This window comes from Heterocephalus glaber, unplaced genomic scaffold (genome assembly GCF_053883595.1).
Source record: "Heterocephalus glaber isolate CG9 unplaced genomic scaffold, H.glaber_assembly_v1.0 deba00001504, whole genome shotgun sequence".
In the NCBI taxonomy this organism is placed as follows: domain Eukaryota; kingdom Metazoa; phylum Chordata; class Mammalia; order Rodentia; family Bathyergidae; genus Heterocephalus; species Heterocephalus glaber.
The window spans coordinates 18,751,222-18,770,634 of NW_028258324.1; the positions used below are offsets into that span (position 1 = coordinate 18,751,222).

Here is a 19,413-nt window from a genome sequence, read left to right on the forward strand (position 1 = left end):
ATCATCTTTCTTATAATTAAACCAAGCAAATAATAAAAAGAACTTAGCATGGCTAACAGAAATACAAAAATAAATATTAAATTCTTCTAGATTATTCAATGAATGACAATCAAACTATTTGTCAACTAATGGTGAAAATAAGCTTGGAATATTTGATACTATTGGTACAAGTTAATATCAGAGCAGTTACAGGGTTAAGCGTAATAACAGAAGGATTACAAGAAAATATATTCTATTACAGTAGGGTAACTACAGATAATGATAATGCCCTGTAAAAAGAAAGCTTACAAGAAAGGACATTTAATGTTTCTACATTTAATCTTAGCCAAAAGGCCAAGAAATGATGACATTTAAAGTTTCTACTATGAAGAAATAAATGTTTAAGAATATAATTAAGTTTAAACAAATAAATGCTTAAGGATATGATTAAGTTTACCTGATTTGAGTATTACACAATGTATAGAAGATGTATCAAAACATTACTATCCTATAAATATGTACAATTTAAATTTATTGGTTAAGCATTATAAACAAAATATAAGAAAATAGTACACTGAATAAGAAAAGCCATCACATAAAAGACTTAAAATTCAAAATCTGTAACAGACTTAAATTTGGCATTGACATTCAAAATTTCTGTATGGGAAAAGACATAAACAAAGATTAAAAAGAAAATCACTGAGAAAAACTTTTCAAAATATGAGTGGCTGGGCCAGGATTTAGCTCAGTGGTGCCTCTGCCTGCCGCCCAAGTGCAAGGTCCAAAGTTCGATCCCCAGTAGCAAAAAAAGGGATAGCAACAAATTGATATGCAGAATATATATATAACTTCTACCAATTAATTAAAAGGACACACACCTTATAATCACTATTATGACAATAAAATAAAATACATGTAAATGGGAGGATTATATTACACAGTATTTTTATTTTTATTTTTGTATACCGGGGATTGAACTTAGGCACTTGCACTTGCCAGGCAGGGCACGCCACTGAGCTACATCTCAAGCCCCTACACAGTATTTTTTAAAAGAGTGTTTCTCTATATGTTGGCAAATTTTTTAAAAAAGAACTGGGTGTGCATGCCTATAACCACAGGTACTTGAGAAGAGGAGGTGGGAGGACTGCAAATTCAAGGTCTCAGCAACTTAGCAAGAAGCTGTTTCAAAATGAAAAATAAAAACGGCTGGAGATGTAGCTTATGCGTAAAGCATCTCTAGGTTCAATCTGGGGACAAATGAGTTATGGAACAATACCTATACAAGGATGCCATAAGAAAAAAGAAAGAAGGCAAAACCAATTGCATTTTTGTGGTTTTTTTTTTGGTACCAGGGATCGAACTCGTGTCCTTGCACTTGCGAGGCAGGCGGCAGAACCACTGGGCTAAAAATCTCTGGCCCACCAATTGCATTTTTAAAAAAGTGGAAACAACATTGAGAATAGTAATCAAAGGATACATAAAACTAACTGCATTTTTAAAAAGTCCATATTGGGCCGGGGATTTAGCTCAGCGGCACCGTGCCTGCCTTGCAAGCTCAAGGTCCTGAGTTCCATTCCCGGTACCAAAAAAAAAAAGTCCATCTCATACTAGTAACAATGATGACAGTTTTATTTGTAAAATTATATATGTATAACTGGGGCTTTTATCTTAATATAACGTACTAATTATGCTACTAATATTATTGTTTTTTTAAAAAAGAACAGTGTGCGGTTGGGGGATTGGTAGCTTCTTAGACATTCTTTCAACATGTTCTTTATGTACTTGGCATATATAACATATACTTTCTAATTTTATACACAAAGCATTGTATATTTCTTTGCTAAATAAAAGTTTTAAAACAATTTTGTATGCTTTTAGACATGTAGATGAACACACATAGTCAAACATAGATCTACGTTTTCTACTAATCTATAGCCTTTCTAATATTAACTACATTGGAAAAATCCAAATTTTACTTGTTCACAAACCAAATAAAATGGTATCTCTCACCTCTTGCTGATCTTCTTGATTACATCCCAACAAGACATACACTAGAATATGTGGAAGAAGATAGATGGTCACCTTGAAATCATGCTTCATCATTATGCTACAGCAGGTGAAGATTTTACTGGCAAGGTCATGTCTAACCTGTGAATTCAAATGGTTTAGGAAGAATAAGTAGTTACATATATTTTATTCTATTGATTGAATGTCAAAACGTAACACATGAGATAACTCACTATGCCAGAGTGCATATTCTCTATGGAGAGAGGCATGTACAATAAGCAAGGAAGATTTCACTTCACCCTCTCTCTGGTCACTCCAAATGTTTCCAAACGGGTGAAATACTGAAACCCATATAGGCAATACAGTTACCTGAGCTGCAACTGCCACAGAATAAGCGGTCTCACTCACACTTCTGTTTTCAATGTATAATGTTTTGTTAGATGTCTTTCCTAACTATAATATATATGACTTAGCTAACATTAAATTTAGTGTTAATTCCCTAAGTGAAAAAAACAAAAATTATACTGTAGAACAGCACATTAAATATGAGATTCACATTGTAAGTCATAAACAATGATGAAAAACTAAAAGAAAAAGATAACAGAAATAGAATACTAAATTACTTGGGTAAAAATATTTCAAAACATGTTGTATACCTTAAATACAATTTTTGTCAATTTAAAAATTAAATTACCTGTGGTTAAAGTCAGATTTTATTAATATCACTTAACCTTCACTTTTAAAGATTTTTCATTCAAATATAAAACTTTCACTTAAACCAAAAATGCCAGAGCTAGAAGTAGTTAATTTGATAGTATTCTGTATATTCATAAAAAAGAGAAATATTTTGAAATTGCCACTTATAAATTATAATATTTTAAAATATTGACAAAAATTGAATTTAAAACAAAAATTGTGAATTTTAAATATGCCTGAAATATTTTCTTAGAACACAAGAGTATCTTTTTGTCTTTCAATCGTGTACAAATTTCACACTAGGAAAACATCAAAACTACACTTTTTCCCATAAATTTTTATTTTAAAATACATTTTTATTTTAGCTGTCTAGATGATGCATTGTCCTTCAAAAAGTACCACTAAAGGATATCTTATTATTACATAAATCTTTTTATTATGTAAAAACTGATGCGGCATTCACATTGTTTTATTTTTTTTAATTAGTTTATTATTATTTTTTGGTACCGGGGATCGGAATTCGGGTCCTTGCACTTTCGCAGCAGGCGGTGGAACCACTGAGCTAAATCCCCAGCCCTACATTGTTTTATTTTTAAATAGATCTTACAATGTAAAATGTACTTTGCGGGGGGCGGGGGGGGGGCGGGTGGTGTTGAGGCAGGGTCTCCCTTTGTAGTTCAGGCTGGCCCTGAACTCACTATGTAGCCCAGGCTGGCCTCGAAGTCACAGTGATCCTCCAGTCTCAGCCTCCTGAGTGGTGGGATTATAGGTATGCACCACCATGCCTAGCTCTATAATAGACATTTTAAAAACATTAATTCTAGGGCTGAGATTTAGCTCAGTGGCACCGGGCCTGCCTTGTAAGCACAAGTTCCTGAGTTCACTCCCCAGTTGTAGAGGGGGATGGATGATCATATTAATTCTATGATAATTGATTAGAAAAAATAATTAGCTTTTCACTAAAAACCTATCATTAGTAACAACAGAGACATAATTACTCTCTATTAGTAAACACTGTCTTAAAAAATTTCCATCATTATCATTACAAATAGTCTGTGTGTACTATGCATTCAGACAAATATTCTGGTTTCCTTTAGAATTTCTGTTCAGCTGGGGATTTAGCTCAGTGGTTCCATCGCCTGCCTCACAAATGAAAGGTCCTGAGTTCGATCCCCAGTACCAAAAAAAAAAAAAAAAAAAAAAAAAGAAGGAAATAATTATTTGGGGCAGGGATTTAGCTCAGTGGTTCCGCAGCTTACCTTGTAAGCACAAGGTCCCGAGTTCAATCTCCGGTACCAGAAAAAAAAAAAAGAACCAGAATTTCTGTTCAGTTGATGAATGATGTAGTAGAGTTCTCTTCTTACCTTTGTTATCAGATAACCTGCCCAAGATGCTGACCATTCTGCAAAGTTATTACTTAATTTACTTAAGTAAATTGGCTTCTTTACTCCAGACCAATCTGTTGACTTTTGAGAACTCTTATATCTGTAATTTTGAAAATTTATTTATTAAAAAAGAATATATATCTGTTTAGAACTTTTATTAAGAAAGCACAAGAAATTACATCAACTCCTTCACTGACTTAACCACATACTACTTTGTCTTTACTGAAATCTGATTAAGGATAACACTTTCATACTATCCTTAAAAAAAAAAAAAGTAGTAGATAATGGGGACCAATAGGACATCTGCACTGACCTATATATCTCCAGGCCTCTTTAAAATTTTTTATTTTGAGACAGGGTTTTATTAAGTTGCTAAGATGCCCGGCTGGGCTTGAATTTGCAATCCTCCTGCCTCAGCCTCCAATAGTGCTGAGACACCACACTGGCTCTACTATCCTTTTTTGTGTGTGTGTGCCGGCAATCAAACTCAGGGCCTTGAACTTGTCAGGCAGGCACTGTGCTGCTGAGCTACATCCCTGGTCCTCTACTATCTCTCTGAAGAGTGAAGTGAGAAGTCATTCAAGTACTTTTGAAGATTTGAATCTACTTCTTTCCTTCAGATCCTTCCAACTCCATTCCTGTGTAAGAAAGACCTTACTCCTTTGAAGTTCAAGCCATGCAGGTATACTATTTTTTAATATTCTTCATTAAGGGCATCTACCAAATGCAATAATTACCAAACCCATTGATGCAGCACATTGCTCAGTGTTTTCTTTCTTTCTTAAGTCCTATTATCCTTAGTGCCATTAATGTCTGGCTGGCCCACTTAATCAAGCTCAAGACTTCTCAATGACTTTTTTCTCTATTCAATTATTAAGGCTCCCTTACTAACATAAAAATTATCTTCACTTTCAAAACCAACTATGTAGACAAATCATTCTATTGCTATCGTTTCCTAAATTTGCAGTTCTTTCACCCAGTTACTCCAAAATATCTGCCCTCTCTCGTTGAGATGTTCTGTCCCTTCACCATGCTAACTCTCCTAATCTATGATATCCTCCTTTCTGTACCTTTTTATCTAACCTGTTTATTCTCTATGGTCATTCACTTTAGCACTCTCTTGTTAACAGCCTTTATTGATTCCACTGTCACACATTCTTTACCACCTGTACCCATGTGCCAACCTCCTACCCTTAGATAAATTTAAATGACTTCCTTTCCTGAAGTGATATTGAGAATACTGTATTGACTGAAGAAAATCACCAACTTGCTTATGAGTTTAGTGCTAGTATATAGATAGTCTTTAACATCAGTAGTCCTCTATGTTATCCAGAAAGCCTTCTAAGCTTTCCTCATTAGCTATCATTTTCCATACTGGCTGTTTCAAATCATCATCACCTATACCAACTTCACTGTCACTTTCAGCCAATGATCTCATTTCCTGTACCTCTTTACACAGAAAAAAAATTAGTTTCTCATAATGAAATCTGTAAACTTAGCTGGTTTCTACTCTTCATTTTCTTTCCCTGTTATGAAAAGTGAGATCTCACTCCCTTTAGGCCTAATTCCCCATCTGCGCCATGACTGTCATATTCTGGATGCTGCTCGGGTACCACTCAGGTAATGCTGTTGACGTACAAGCCAGGTTCAGCCTAGTCACATCCTGTATGCAACATACTGTTGGATCTTGCTTCTGCACCCATTCTGCCAGTCTATTTCTTTTGATTGGTGAGTTGAGACCATTAACATTGATGGTTGTAACCGACATGTATTGAGTTATTATTGTCATGACTTTTTCTGTTTGTTGGATTCTCCTCCTTTCCTTTTAATTCATCATGCCTGGCAGATTCATTTTGCTGGGCTTCCTGGGGTTGTGATCCTCATTGTCTTTTCCTAGGGTATTGTCTAAAATTTTTTGGAGTTCTGGTTTGGTATTCATGAAGTTCCTAAGGTGCTCTTTGTCGTGAAAGTATCTTATTTCTCCATTAATTTTGAAAGATAGTTTTGCAGGGTACATCAATCTGGGTTGGAAGTTGTTTTCCTTTAGGGCTTGGAACACATCACTCCAAGCTCTTCTTGCCTTGAGGGTCTGCACTGAGAAGTCTGCTGTGATTCTGATGGGCTTTCCTTTGTATGTGATTTGTTTCTTTTCTCTAACTACCTGTAGAATTTTGTTCTTCTGTTGGGTTTCTGGAATCTTAACAATTGTATGCCTATGTGTAGGTTTTTTTTGATCAAGGCTAGTTGGAGTTCTATATGCCTCGCTTATCTGTATGTCAAATTCTTTTCCCCTGTTTGGGAAGTTTTCTGCCATCACTTCTGTAAAGCTTTTTTTAATGTCATCTGCACTCTCTGTTTCTTCATTGACTCCAATCATTCTTATGTTATTTTTCTTTGCATCGTCTAGCAGCTGCTGGATTGATTTTTCGTGCTCCCTTAAAATTTTAAAGAATTTTTTCTTTTCCTGGTCACTAATTGCAATCTTATCTTCTATATCTGAAATTCTGTCTTCACATTGGCTCATTCTGCTGCGTGGACTTTCAATGGAGTTTTTAATCTCCTGGAAATCTGTCTGCATCTGTTTTATGGATTCAATTTGTTTCCTATGTTGGCATTCAATCATGTTGCTCAGCTCCTCTATTTTTTCATCTGTATCCTCTCTAGATTTATTAATCATGTCTTGCACTATGGGCATGATCTTTGCTGTTATGTGAGAAATTATTTCTGATTTCATTTCTTCCAGAACCTCTTTCGTTGCTAGTTCAGAGAGTCCAGGTGGTTGAGTATCAGAGTGATCCATCTCGTTTCCCTTTCGGGTTGCTGTAGGTGATCTGGAAGTCTGGTTCTTTGGCTTGTTTACCTGTCTTCTCATTTTGGCATGTGTGTGTGTGTGTATGCTGGGAGCTGCAGCACGCCTACCCAGAAGCCTTCTGCTGCCTGGGAGCCGTGGTGCACAGATCTGGAGGTCTCCTCTGGGCTTGGAGCTGTGGCATGCCTACCCAGAAGCCTTCTGCTGCCTGGGAGCTGTGGTGCGCCAGCCTAGTCACATCCTGATGGTTTCTCCTTAAGTTATTTCTGGGGCAATTCTGAACTGTAGTTGGTCTATTTAAAAATTAAATCTTCCAAGTATGGGCATCCCTTAATCCAAGTTTAGTGATTACCTATAAATAGCTCAATTGAAAAGAAAAATTGTTTCTGTGGTACTGGAGATTGAATCTAGGACTTTGAACTGAGCTACAACCCTAGCCTTTAACTGAAAAAATTTTAAGGGGATATGGATATAGTTTGAAGAAATTCTGATTTTCCTCAGGCCCTGCAGAGTAAACATCAACCAGGTCAAGCTATAAAACTGATCTACTGGCTGGATAATCTGGTATTTTATTGTTTCATACAAAAGCTTTCATATAGAAGAGGGTCAACTCCATTGTAACTGCCCCCCACTGATTCTTATTTTATGAGGCAGTAATGTCAATGAGCAGATCTCAGCTAGATAAATCTAACCTCCACCAGTTAGGAAACATCTAATCTCTAGGATACAAAAGTAGATCATAAGAATTCTCATTGCTTGCCTAAGATCACTTTTGTACACGACCACTTGAAAGTTGCTTCTTGTGAAAGATTACCAAGTGGGCAGAAATGCTGGCTTCTACCTCTTAGGGAGAAGGCAAGAGCCATCCCCACAAACCCCCCTAGGACCCAAGAATTTATTTAACAAGCTGAGATTGAATAAGCATTTATTATCATCAATTAAATGTCAGGCACTCTGCTAAATATATTTTAGTATTATCTCATTTATTCTTATAACAATCATATGAGATGAGTAAAACTAACTGAAATGAGAAAACTATAGCCGGGTGTGTTGATGCACCCCTGTAATTCCAGCACTTGGGAGACTGAGGCAGGAGGATTGCTTACAAGTTTGAGGCCAGCCTGGGGTATATAGTTAGTTCAAGGTCAGCCTGAACTACATGGTGAGACCTTGACTCAAAAAAAAAAAAAAGGAAAAGAAAAGAAAATGAAAAAACTGCAACTTGGAAATATCAAATAACCCGATCAAGAATTCAGAGCAGGTGATTGCAGAGCTAAGATTCAAACCTGGGTCTATGCAATTCCAAAGGTCATAAACTTTCTAGTAGATCAAAGAAAGTCTAAAATATCTACGTGTACTATATAAAATATAAAATTTTAAAAAGACGGAAATGTGGGGTCCTCAAACAAGAAAACTAAAATTTAATTTTAGACTTCAGGCTAGTTTCATTTTTAACAGTGGTAGTATAAGAAAAAAATATTTTAAAGTTTTCTAAATATCATCTAGCAAATTAATACTCTACAAACTTCAAGGCTCTCCTAACTAATTTTACTGCAAGTCTAGGCATTGGAGTAAGGCTCAAAACAAAAATTTATCCAAGATCATAAGCCTGTAAACATGTGACCTGGAATATCTTAACATTATACTTTCTAACTAAAAATAATTCACAATTTTCTAGATTTTAATAGTCCTAACAAAGTTATTTAAATTTATACAAAAAGTTAGAAAATGGTTTTTTAAACATAGGAGAAAAATATATTCATGAAGAAAAACCAGAAGAGATGAAAATCTGACTTATTATTAAAGGCTTTGTGACCAGTCCTAAACATTTAAATATCTATATGTAAAAACCTGTCAATGCTTGTAATCCCAGCCAGCACTCAGAAACCGAGGAAGATCTCAAGTTCACATCTAGTGTGAGCAACTTAGCAAAATTTTGTCTCAAAATTTAAAAAAGGGCTGAGGCTTTAGTTCAGTGTGCAGACCCTGGGTACAATCTCTAGTATTGCAGAAAAAAGAAAAAAAAAAATCAATGCATATCCAATTTAAAGTAAAATTTTTTTGAAGTAATACTGACAGCTGAATTAAAGAAAAATAATCCTTTAAACTTCAATAAATAATATAAATACTAAAAAGTTTGAGAACTTAACCAAATGAAGACATTCTATTTCTCATTTTTAACAAGGGTATGAATGTAACTCACAGTGGAAAATACATTTAAGAACACAGTAAAACTAGTTTTGTTTTTTTTGAGTACTAGTGATTGAACCCAGGGCTCTAAGCACAAGTAAGTGCTCTTAACACTAAGCTACAAACTCAGCTCTTTCCATTTTTTATTTTGAAACAGGATCTAAGTTGCCTAGGCTGGCCTCAAACTTGTGATTCTCCTGCTTCAACCTCCTGAGTAGCTGGGATAATGTGTGTGCACTACCATGCTAGGTTAAAAATATTTTTAATGTTAAAAATTGTATGAAAAATACTAATTTTTATAAAGTTAAAAAATTTTTTGTGAAAATAGTTGAAATGAGTCTCCATACCTAGTATTTAGATGAGGTTCTAGTATTTCCCGAACATGCTCGGGAAATCTCTTCCACAAATGGTGACCCGGGCCATCATTCTGCATCTCTCTACAGTCGTAAATAGAAAGTAACTCCTACAAATATATATTTTACATTTGTAAGTTCACAGTGAAGCTGATAAACCTTTTTATTACTCAATGTACTACATATAATAGATAGAAAAATACATAGAAAAATACACAGAACCATAAAATTTGAGCTGGGAACTTCTGTAGCACATTTATTTCAATGCCTAGAACGATTTATGTAACTTAATTTAGGGATACAAAGATATGGCAGCACTTGACTATGAAACCAGTTTATGATACTATGTGATATACTTTGGAGGAAAAAAATTGGTATATCTATAGTTAAAGAATTATAGTCCTTAAATTTTTTGTTTTTGGTGTTAGGGATTGATCTTACAGACTTACATGCTAACCATGAACTCCACCACTAAGCTCTACCTTAATCCTTACAATTTGGTGTCTTCTTGAAAGCAACTATTAATCCAAACAGTAAAAAATCTTAGGATACCTCAAATTATAGATCTAAAACACTAAGCTTAAAATTCTGAAAATAGGATGCAAATGTTAAAGACCAATTTACTTATTACTTAGGCCCAGAGATTAAATTGTTAAACTTTCCTTTCAAGCTTTTTTTCTTTTAAAAAAAGGACTTTGCAGGTGAAGAAAAAAATCTTTGCCTCTAAATGTTTATGTTTAGAACAGGACACGTTAGAATATAATAGCTTACATCATGTATTATTCTTTCCTATTCCACTGAAAATTTATGTGTAATAGATGTTTTCCTGATATTTATTAAATATGAGCACTGTGTGGTAAAATACGTACTTTATACTTATACTTAGTTTTTGGGGGTATTTTTGATACCAGGGATCGAACTTGGGACCTTGCACTTGCGAGGCAGGTGGCAGAACCATTGAGCTAAATCCCCGGCCCTATACTTGGTATTTTTTAATAAAACTAAGAAAACATCTAAAAAGTTCAAAGAAGTACATAAACTCCATCTTTCATTTAACTTTAAAATGTTATTAAAATTTTGTTTGAAGCCAGTTTTTTCTGATGATTAGCAGTCACTCTAACAGTAACCCTCTTAACTTTCAGTAACAGACTTACTATATCAGCAATTCTCTTTTTGGTTTCAGAATCAGTTAGACTCTTAAAAACGCTAACAGGCTTACAACTGAAAGGCCTTCTTACTTCACTGAGAAAAAGAAGTAGTCAGGACACCTCTACAACTTCTACTCTTAAATCTATGAAAGTTATCTGTGTCCTTATGATGTCTTTTCTTTCCGGATTATTCCTCTTTTAATTAAGGCTACCCTTTCCACTGGTACAATATATTCCGTACCACTCTCCCTACTCAAAATATTACATCAGGGTTGAGATGTAGTTCAGTGGTAGACTGCACATTTAGCATGTGTACCCTGCACCAAAAAAGTTAAATAAATAAAACAAAATATTACATCAGTTCACTCCTATATTATCACTTTTCTCTGACGAACTGTCCCAAGGAACAGAAAAACATACTATTATTTTTTCCAGAGGACCAAGAAGGTGAGCCAGTCCCAGCACCCAGAAGGATGCTCCCCCACTGCCATCCCAAGCTCCTAGGGCAGAGAATGTGAGCCACGTGGGTGCCAGAAGCACCCCCTCCCCGCCGTGGAAATGAGAAGACACATAAACAAGCTTCAAAAACAGACTTCCAGATCATCTACAGCAACCCCAAAGGGAAACGAGATGGAACAATCTGATATTCAACCACCTGGACTCTCTGAACTGGTAACAAAAGAGGATCTGGGAAAAAGGAAATCAGAAATAATTACTCAGATAACAGCAAAGATTTTGCTCATGGTGCAAGACATGATTAATAAATCTAGAGAGGACAAAGATAAAAAAATAGAGGATCCGAGGAACATGACTGAATCCCAACATAGGAAACAAATGGAATCCATAAAACAGATACAAACAGATTTCCAAGAGATTAAAAACTCCATCGAAAGTCTGCGCAGCAGAATGAACCAATGTGAGGATACAGTTTTACATATAGAAGATAAGATTGCAATTAGTGAGGAGGAAAAGAAAAATTGCTTTAAAATTGTAAGGGAACATGAGAAATCAATCCAGCAGCTGCTAGACAATGCAAAGAAGAGTAACATAAGACTGACTGGAGTCAATGAAGAAAGAGGAGAGAGTGCAGATGACATAAAAAACTGTTCACAGAAGTGATGGCAGAAAACTTCCCAAGGAGGGGAGAAGAACTTGACATACAGATAAGTGAGGCATATAGGACTCCAAATAGCCTTAATCAAAAAAAAATCTACACATAGGCATATAATAGTTAGGATTGCAGAAATCCAACAGAAGAATAAAATTCTACAAGCAGTGAGAGAAAAGAAACAAATCACATACAAAGGAAAGCCCATCAGAATCACAGCAGACTTCTCAATGCAAACCCTCCAGGCAAGAAGAGCTTGGACTGATGTATTTCAAGCCCTAAAGGAAAATAGCCTCCAACCCAGATTGATGTACCCTGCAAAACTATCTTTCAAAATTGATGGAGAAATAAGATGCTTTCATGATAAAGAGCACCTCAGGAACTTCATGAATACCAAACCGGCACTCCAAAAAATTTTAGACAATACCCTAGGAAAAGACAATGAGGATCACAACCCCAGGAAACCCAGCAGAATGAATCCATTGGGCATGACAAATTAAACACAAAGCGGGAGAATTCAACAAAAAGAAAAAGTCATGACAAGGCTTTTAAAACTTTTGACTTCATCTCTCTAATGAGTGTATAATTCAGTCTTATTATTGTAATGATTAGTATTTTTCTGATTCTAGAGTTGAACACCACTCCTTGTGCTATACTGGCTATTTATCATCTTCTTATGTCTACATTTTAATTGGGTTGTCTATTAATGAGCTCTAAGAATTCTTTATATATTCTGCTCATAGGTTATATGCATTGTAAATATGGTCTGTTTAAGGACTACTTTTCATTTTAATGATGTCATTTAAAGTTCTAAATTTTGATGGAATCTCATCAATTTTTTTTCTTTTATACATCATGGTTTTTGTATCCTAGGTAGTTCTTGCCTGCCCTGAATTCATAAATATTTTCCCTTATCATTTCTTCTTAAAGTTTTATACTTTTAGGCTTTCTTCTTTAGGTTCATAGATCCCTTCAAGTTATTTTCATGTATGGAAAAAAAGGATTGAGGTTAATTTTTTATATATGGATACCAGGTGTTCTAGTGCCGTTTGCTGAAGACACTATCTCTTCCTCGGCTCTTGAATTGAGTTTATATTCTATAAAATGCTAATGTTAAATAATCTTTCAAAACTCAGTGGACCATATATGTGTGGTTCTATTTCTAGATTCTCTGTTTTATTCACATGATCTATATGTCTTTCCTTACACCAACACTGCCTTGATTACTGTAGCTTTAGAAGAAGTCTTAAAATTGGGTGCTAAACGTCTTCCAACACTGTTTTTGTTTTTGTTTTTGGCTTTTCTGGGTCCTTTTGTACTCCTACATAACTTTAAAATTTCAATATCCAGTTCTTCATTTATAGCAAGTATACACAGACCTGAATTTTTATATATACCTTGTGTTTTCTAATCCTGCTAAATTCAAGTACAAGTTCTAGGGGCTCCTAGAGATTTCTTAGTATTTTCTCTGTAGATGATCATTTCATCTACATATAAAGATTTTGCTTCTGCCGTGCCAATCCTATCCTAGTTGTGTCATTTTATTGCCAGACTATTTTGGACAGATGAAGAGTAGCCATATATGCCCTTGTTCCCCACTTTAGGGAGAAAGCATTGTATCGTCTCCATTCATAGAAGGAGTTTTTGTTGGAAGTATGGAGTACATGTCTTTGATCTGTTGAGAAGGTTCTGTTCTACTTCTAGTCTCCTGATAGCTTTTACCATGAACAGCTGTAGAATTTAGTCCAATACTCTTTCTCCAACTAGTGACAGGATCATATGGCCTTCTCCTTTCTTATGTTAAAATGATGACTTTTGGGGGTGGATCTTCCAATGCTGAACCAACACTGCCATCCCTATAACAAAATCACTTTCTACATCCTGCCAGATCTGACTTCTAAGAGTTTGTTTTGGTAAACAAATTTCTATCTATGTTCATACCTTTTTCTTCTATTATCTTTATCCAGTTTTAGGATTAGCACAATGTTGATTTCCTAAAATGAGGGGAGAAGTGTTCCTTCTTTTTTCTGCTTTAATGTTTGATATAATTTATCAGTTAAAATGTTTATGAGCCTGCTGTTGTCATATAGGTAGGTTTTCAAGCTAGGAATATACTTTCTTCAATAGGTGCTATTCAAATTTTATATTTCCTCCAGAGTTAGTTTCATTAATTTGCCTTCTAAGTTACTTCTTAGAAGTTGTCAAATTTATTTCAAAAAACATTTTTGTAATATGCTTTCTATATCCTTTTAAATTCTGTAAAATCTGTGGTAATGTCTCTTAGATCTTAATATTGTAATTTTAAAAATGTATAACTGATATTGTGTAACAGGAAGAAAAGGTCTAAAAGAGCAGGGGAATTGGGAGGGGTAGGGGAAGGGAAAAAAGGGAAAGGAAAAAATATGAGGAGAAAAAAATGGAAACAAAGTCTTTGCAAATAGGGAAGGGTGGAGGGGGTGAAGGGAGGGCAAGGGAAGGGGAAAAAAATAAGAAAATATAAAATAAAAAATAAAATATTATTTTTTCCATCTTTACTCCCCAGCTACTCTTCCATTCATTCTCCTTGGTATCAATATTCCTCAAGAGTTCCTGAAATTTTCTTAACTCCTTTCTTCCTGCATGTTCTTTATAAGGTTTTATATACTCCACTGAAACTAGTCTTGTCAAGGTCACCAACAACCTCCATGTTATTAGCCCATGGGCAATTCTCAACCTTCATTTCTCATTCCTGGGAAATATATGTATGTTCCCTGAATCTTTTTTTTTTTTTTTTTTTCTGTAAAAGCAAAGCACTGAACACAGCCTAAATGTTTTAAGTAAATTTCTTCAATAAACTGTGGTATATTCATATTGAATATTACTAAGTCATTAAGAAGAATGAATTGTAGATATAAGGGGTAATCAAAAGAAATAGTGAATATTTAAAATTTTGTTTTGTTTTGAGACAGGGTCTTGCTATGTAGTTCAGGCTGGCCTTGAACTCATGGCAACCCTCCTACCTCAGCCTTCCAAGTGGTGGGATTATAGGCATGCACCACCACACTCAGCTGAATGTTTAAATTTTAAAACTCTTATTACAATACAAAAGCACATTGCCAAGAATGGTGGGATAAATGTCTTTGAAGCAAAGGAAAATATTTTAAGTATCTTGAGAGAGATAAGCAGCAATTTGTCTTTTACTGTAGTTTTCTAATTTAAACATTCACCATATTTTATGATCATTCCACATTGATCAATTGTTACAGAATATCTTGCAAAATATAATCACATTTATTTTGAGGGGAAAATCCATATATTTGTATGTACATTAAAAATCTTCAAGTTCTTATAATAAAGTTAATGGTATACTTCTGTACTCTAAAATGTTTATGAATTTGTATTATTTTGATGATGAAAATGATAGCTCAAATAAATGTTTCACAAATATAAAATGTACAACTTTTTCACTAGACGTCATTAATGTAAAGCCAGTATTACTATGGAAAGGCATTTTTACCTGAATAGCGTAAGCGGCTGAATCCTGAGCTCGGCTGTTATCTGCATATGCAAGGTAGGCTCTTGTTAACTCCATCAATAACCCATATGCAAAGTTTAAATCTTCTACTCCAGACTCAAAAAAATAAAAGAGAAAAAACAACAGAAAGACAGAAAAGAAAAGGTGATAATTGGCATATAAATTGTTTTAAGGTGAACTATACCTCCTGTGGTGAATTAATTTCCTAAATAAATTTAATTTAGGAAAAGGAAAGAATACTGAGGTTTAAACTAAGGCTAAAATGTAATTTATAGCTAAGAAGTCGAAATCTAAATCTTTTTAAGCAATTTTTAAAGGATACTAGAATTGTTCAACTTTTCAATAACTCTACAATTTGCATTGTGTATTTTTCCCTCTTCAACAACAACTTACATATATAGCACTTCCCAAATCGCATTCTATAGAACCTGAGTCATTTGAGAAAACTCCAAGAAATAATTTCAATATACCTCCACTTGAATATATACTGACGCATTAAAAGTTTGGTTTAATTCTTTTACATAGATTTCTGAAACTCATTTGACTACACAAATCTTTTTAAAACACACACTATTAGAATACCCTGGGAAACTATTTTCCCATGCAAATAGTAGCAATAGTGTTTAAATAGTAAATAAATAGGCTTCAAGAATTATCATACTTACATGAGGAAACTTTAATTGCAAAATCACAGTACACTAGATTGGGGTCAAACTTTATTGCTTTTGGCTAAATGGTTTCACAATAGTATTAAGAAATAAATAGTTACCCAAATTTTCTGATTTAGATCAAGTTGTTACTAAGAATAAGTTAAATTGCTCCTTGTAAATGAAACATAAATCTCAATGAACAGAGAAATCTTGTCATTTCAAATTACCACTCCTTACCACAAACGTAAAATCTTTTCCTTGGGTTTCAGTTGTTGAGAAATCTAATCGACCTGGATCTATTGCTCCCAACTCCCCTAAACATTCTCCACAGAGTAAGCGAGCTTGAGAATTTGCATCTTGACAACCTTTCAAAAGCACTGTCACCAACTGTGAGATAACAGGTTCTACTGTTTCACTATCAGTTGCATATTTTATCAGTTTTTCCTAAAATAAAATAAGAAAGAAAGTTTATATATAACTTTTATGTAGTTCAGGTTGGCCTGAACTCACTCATGTAGCCCAGGCTGGCCTCGAACTTAAAGCAATCCTCCTGGCTCAGCCTCCCAAGTGCTGGGATTATAGGCATGAACCACCATGCCTAGTTTCAACCATTCCTAAAGTTATCTTTCCCTTTCTCTGTGGCTAAGATGCGAACTTCTGAAGCAATTATTTTTTAAATTTCTCATGTACTCTAATAATATCCACTATAAAAGACTTTGACCTCCCATCCTGTTATTTTATGTCAGTGTCATGCTCTGCTATTTTTTATTTAGCAGACTCACAGAGCAGCATTGTCCAATACAATAGCCGCTAATTATACGTGGCTATTTAAACTTAAATTAAGCAAAATTAAAAAGTTGTTCTTCAATCTTATATTTCAAGTGCTCAAAGGAGCCATATGTAACTAGTGGCTCCTATTAGTGCAGATATAGGACATTTTCATGCTCACAGACAGTTCTTTTGGATGGCTCTATTCTAGGGCTTAATTCAACTTTGATTTTAATTCTTGCCACACTGTTGGAAAAGACCCTTTCCTTCTTTCTTTACTCCTAGGTGTTATGCACTGGTACCTGCTGGGATATGGCTGGGAAGACATTTGTCTCTAGGTTCTCATTCTTATCTCATGGATCCTCTAAGCTCTCCTTACCTCTAGGTTTTTACTTTTCTTCTTACCAATCTACAGTAAATCTGTCCAACTATACCCAGATGCTTAACTTTATTCTTACTTTTAAAAATACCCTAACAATCTATGGCGACTATGTCTTATATAGTCAGACTATTCAATTTGACCTATGAATCCTACAAGAACACTTCCCTTCCTATTTTGCTGGGTAATCTATTAGCATTAGAGTTTCACTGAAGGAACACTTGTCAGGGAATTATCAGACGTGATTTATCTTTTGTAACACAGGTAGTAAAAATGGAGCAGTTGTGCTTTCCCGTAGAGTGTAAGAAATTACCTTGAGTTCTCAGATTTGCTAATTTCAATCTAGCAGGTGATAATTGAGACAAAGTTACTTTACATAAGTCACCTTACATTAGAACATAACTGTGCCACTTGGTTGGAAATAACCTAAACAAGAAAACCTTTGTGCCAAGGAGAGATTCTTTACTAATTAGTCTCTTTATTACTTTAGAAGGCTACAAGTCCTTTAAATTATATGACACCCATATAGAGGTTTGGGGCAAGAGCCATGCACAGGGTAGTTTCAGTTTAGTTTAGTTTTAGGGGAAGGATTAAGTCTATGACACTGACAATGTGGATACACAGGAAAGCATAACATCTAAGCTGAGGAAATTCTAGCCTCCTCACATCTGGTGGAATCTTCTCCAAGTTGCCTGCTACCTACTTTGGTTACAGAAGCTCCCTGCCCCAAAACTCATACGTACTTACTACCATTATGTATGTCTTTTTTCCTAAGTAAATGGTCACTTCTATCATAGAAAGAAACACAATTTAGTTTTGTATTCCAGTAACTCATGAGGGTCCTTAGGCCTTTATATCTTACCACATAGGTTCCTAATATGCAAAAATTTAACTCAGTTAATTTTTTTCTAATTTATACATTTATAGTGATGTGATATTTTAAATAGTAGTTTTCACTATCATTAGGTTAGGGATAATCTATGTTATGTTGTCAAATAAAATAACAAAATTCACTGGTTCCTTGAAAAGGTAGTTTAAAACTTCAATTTCATTAAAACATTTAATTCGGTCAAAATATAAAATAGCAAAATTACTGTTCTTTAATATGATAGATATCTATAGAAAATTATGTTAGAAGATCCATATAAACTGTTGAAATATAAATATATGAATCTTAAGAACATTCAGTGACCTAAAATATAATCATGAAATCATGACCCTTCAACAACAAACTGCAAATCTCTAGGATTCATAGATTACTGACTCTTAGATCTGATAATCTAGGTAAAAGAAAAATGACATCTTTCATTAATTTATTGAGTCTCAAATATAAATGATAATCTTTAATAATTTCTTTAAACCTCTAGCCTGTCTTTCCAATAGCTTTTAAATTACATCATCTTAACATACCTGATTATTTTTACATTAGGAATGACTTTATTAATTTATTAAACATTGCATAGTATCTCAAAAATGTGCCTTTTAAAAATGTGTACATGCATGTAGTATATAATGATTACATTTACCATGAGAAGTTGAACTTACCTGATTTTTATACAAAATTTCTTTTAGGCTGGTAAGAGCATGAATACGAACATCTACATTTTCATGTTGAATTGCTTTCATGGATAGCTGAAGAGTTGTTTGAAGATCAGTACTCTCAGAGGTCTCCTATAAAAAGAACATAGAGATACACCTTATTAATTTTCTTTACAACTATTTCTGAACGCCTGATAGTTACCTGAAGACCTGTATAGTTATCAGTAAAGTACTCAGACTACACTCTAATAAACATCAGCTTTAAAAAATTACAAAGTTTCCATCTCTTCCTTTTCAAAGTACATATAACTGTTAGTAATTCTCCGGGAAAAGGATTTTATTCTAAAATTTTTATACCTGAAGAATGACTTTCTTCTAACTAAATAGAAAATTACTTATTAACACAAATGCTTTTTGATTAAAAATACAAGCTTCCCCTAATTTACAGAGGGCTATATTACATCATTGAATCAAGTCTATGGACCATACAAATAATTCAATCTTTCCTTTCACTACTTAATGTGATATCCAAGGTCAAGTATCCTACTTTCTGTCCAGAAATGCTGTGAAATCACCATTAATATTTTTATAATTTCAAAGAGCTCACTAAAGTTCAGAATGTTGGAACTATATATTATTGCCCTTCTAAAATTCAGGAATCAGTTAGTCCTGACATAATTATACCATGATTTGCAGCATGCAACAAAACTAGAATCATCCCAGTTTTCCTTCTTCTGGTAGGGCATGCAGTTTGGGCAACTTCTTTCTTGGAACTGTAAGGATTTATTGACCTAGGTAGTAAAGGCACAAGAACAGTATTTGCATTCTGGTCTATCTAATGCTGTACATCTTTGATCTCAATGCTAAAGCTCTCCTCCAAAAGTCATG

The 19,413-nt window shown here is 34.3% G+C and overlaps 1 protein-coding gene across 4 annotated transcripts in view; it reads right to left on the bottom strand.

The window, feature by feature from the left end:
• Positions 1-19,413, bottom strand: part of Atr (ATR checkpoint kinase) — a 120,952-nt gene that overhangs the window by 56,753 nt on the left and 44,786 nt on the right. For 3 of the 4 annotated variants that reach the window (XM_021252588.2, XM_021252598.2, XM_004834379.4), the window contains exons 21-26: positions 18,532-18,657; positions 16,077-16,283; positions 15,172-15,285; positions 9,414-9,529; positions 4,047-4,167; positions 1,990-2,127 (exon numbers count right to left, since the gene is read on the bottom strand). In XM_021252588.2, coding sequence (XP_021108247.2) covers positions 1,990-2,127; positions 4,047-4,167; positions 9,414-9,529; positions 15,172-15,285; positions 16,077-16,283; positions 18,532-18,657 — 822 coding nt within the window. The remainder of the gene's footprint in view (positions 1-1,989; positions 2,128-4,046; positions 4,168-9,413; positions 9,530-15,171; positions 15,286-16,076; positions 16,284-18,531; positions 18,658-19,413) is intronic. The other variant, XM_087186280.1, reaches the window with a different exon arrangement.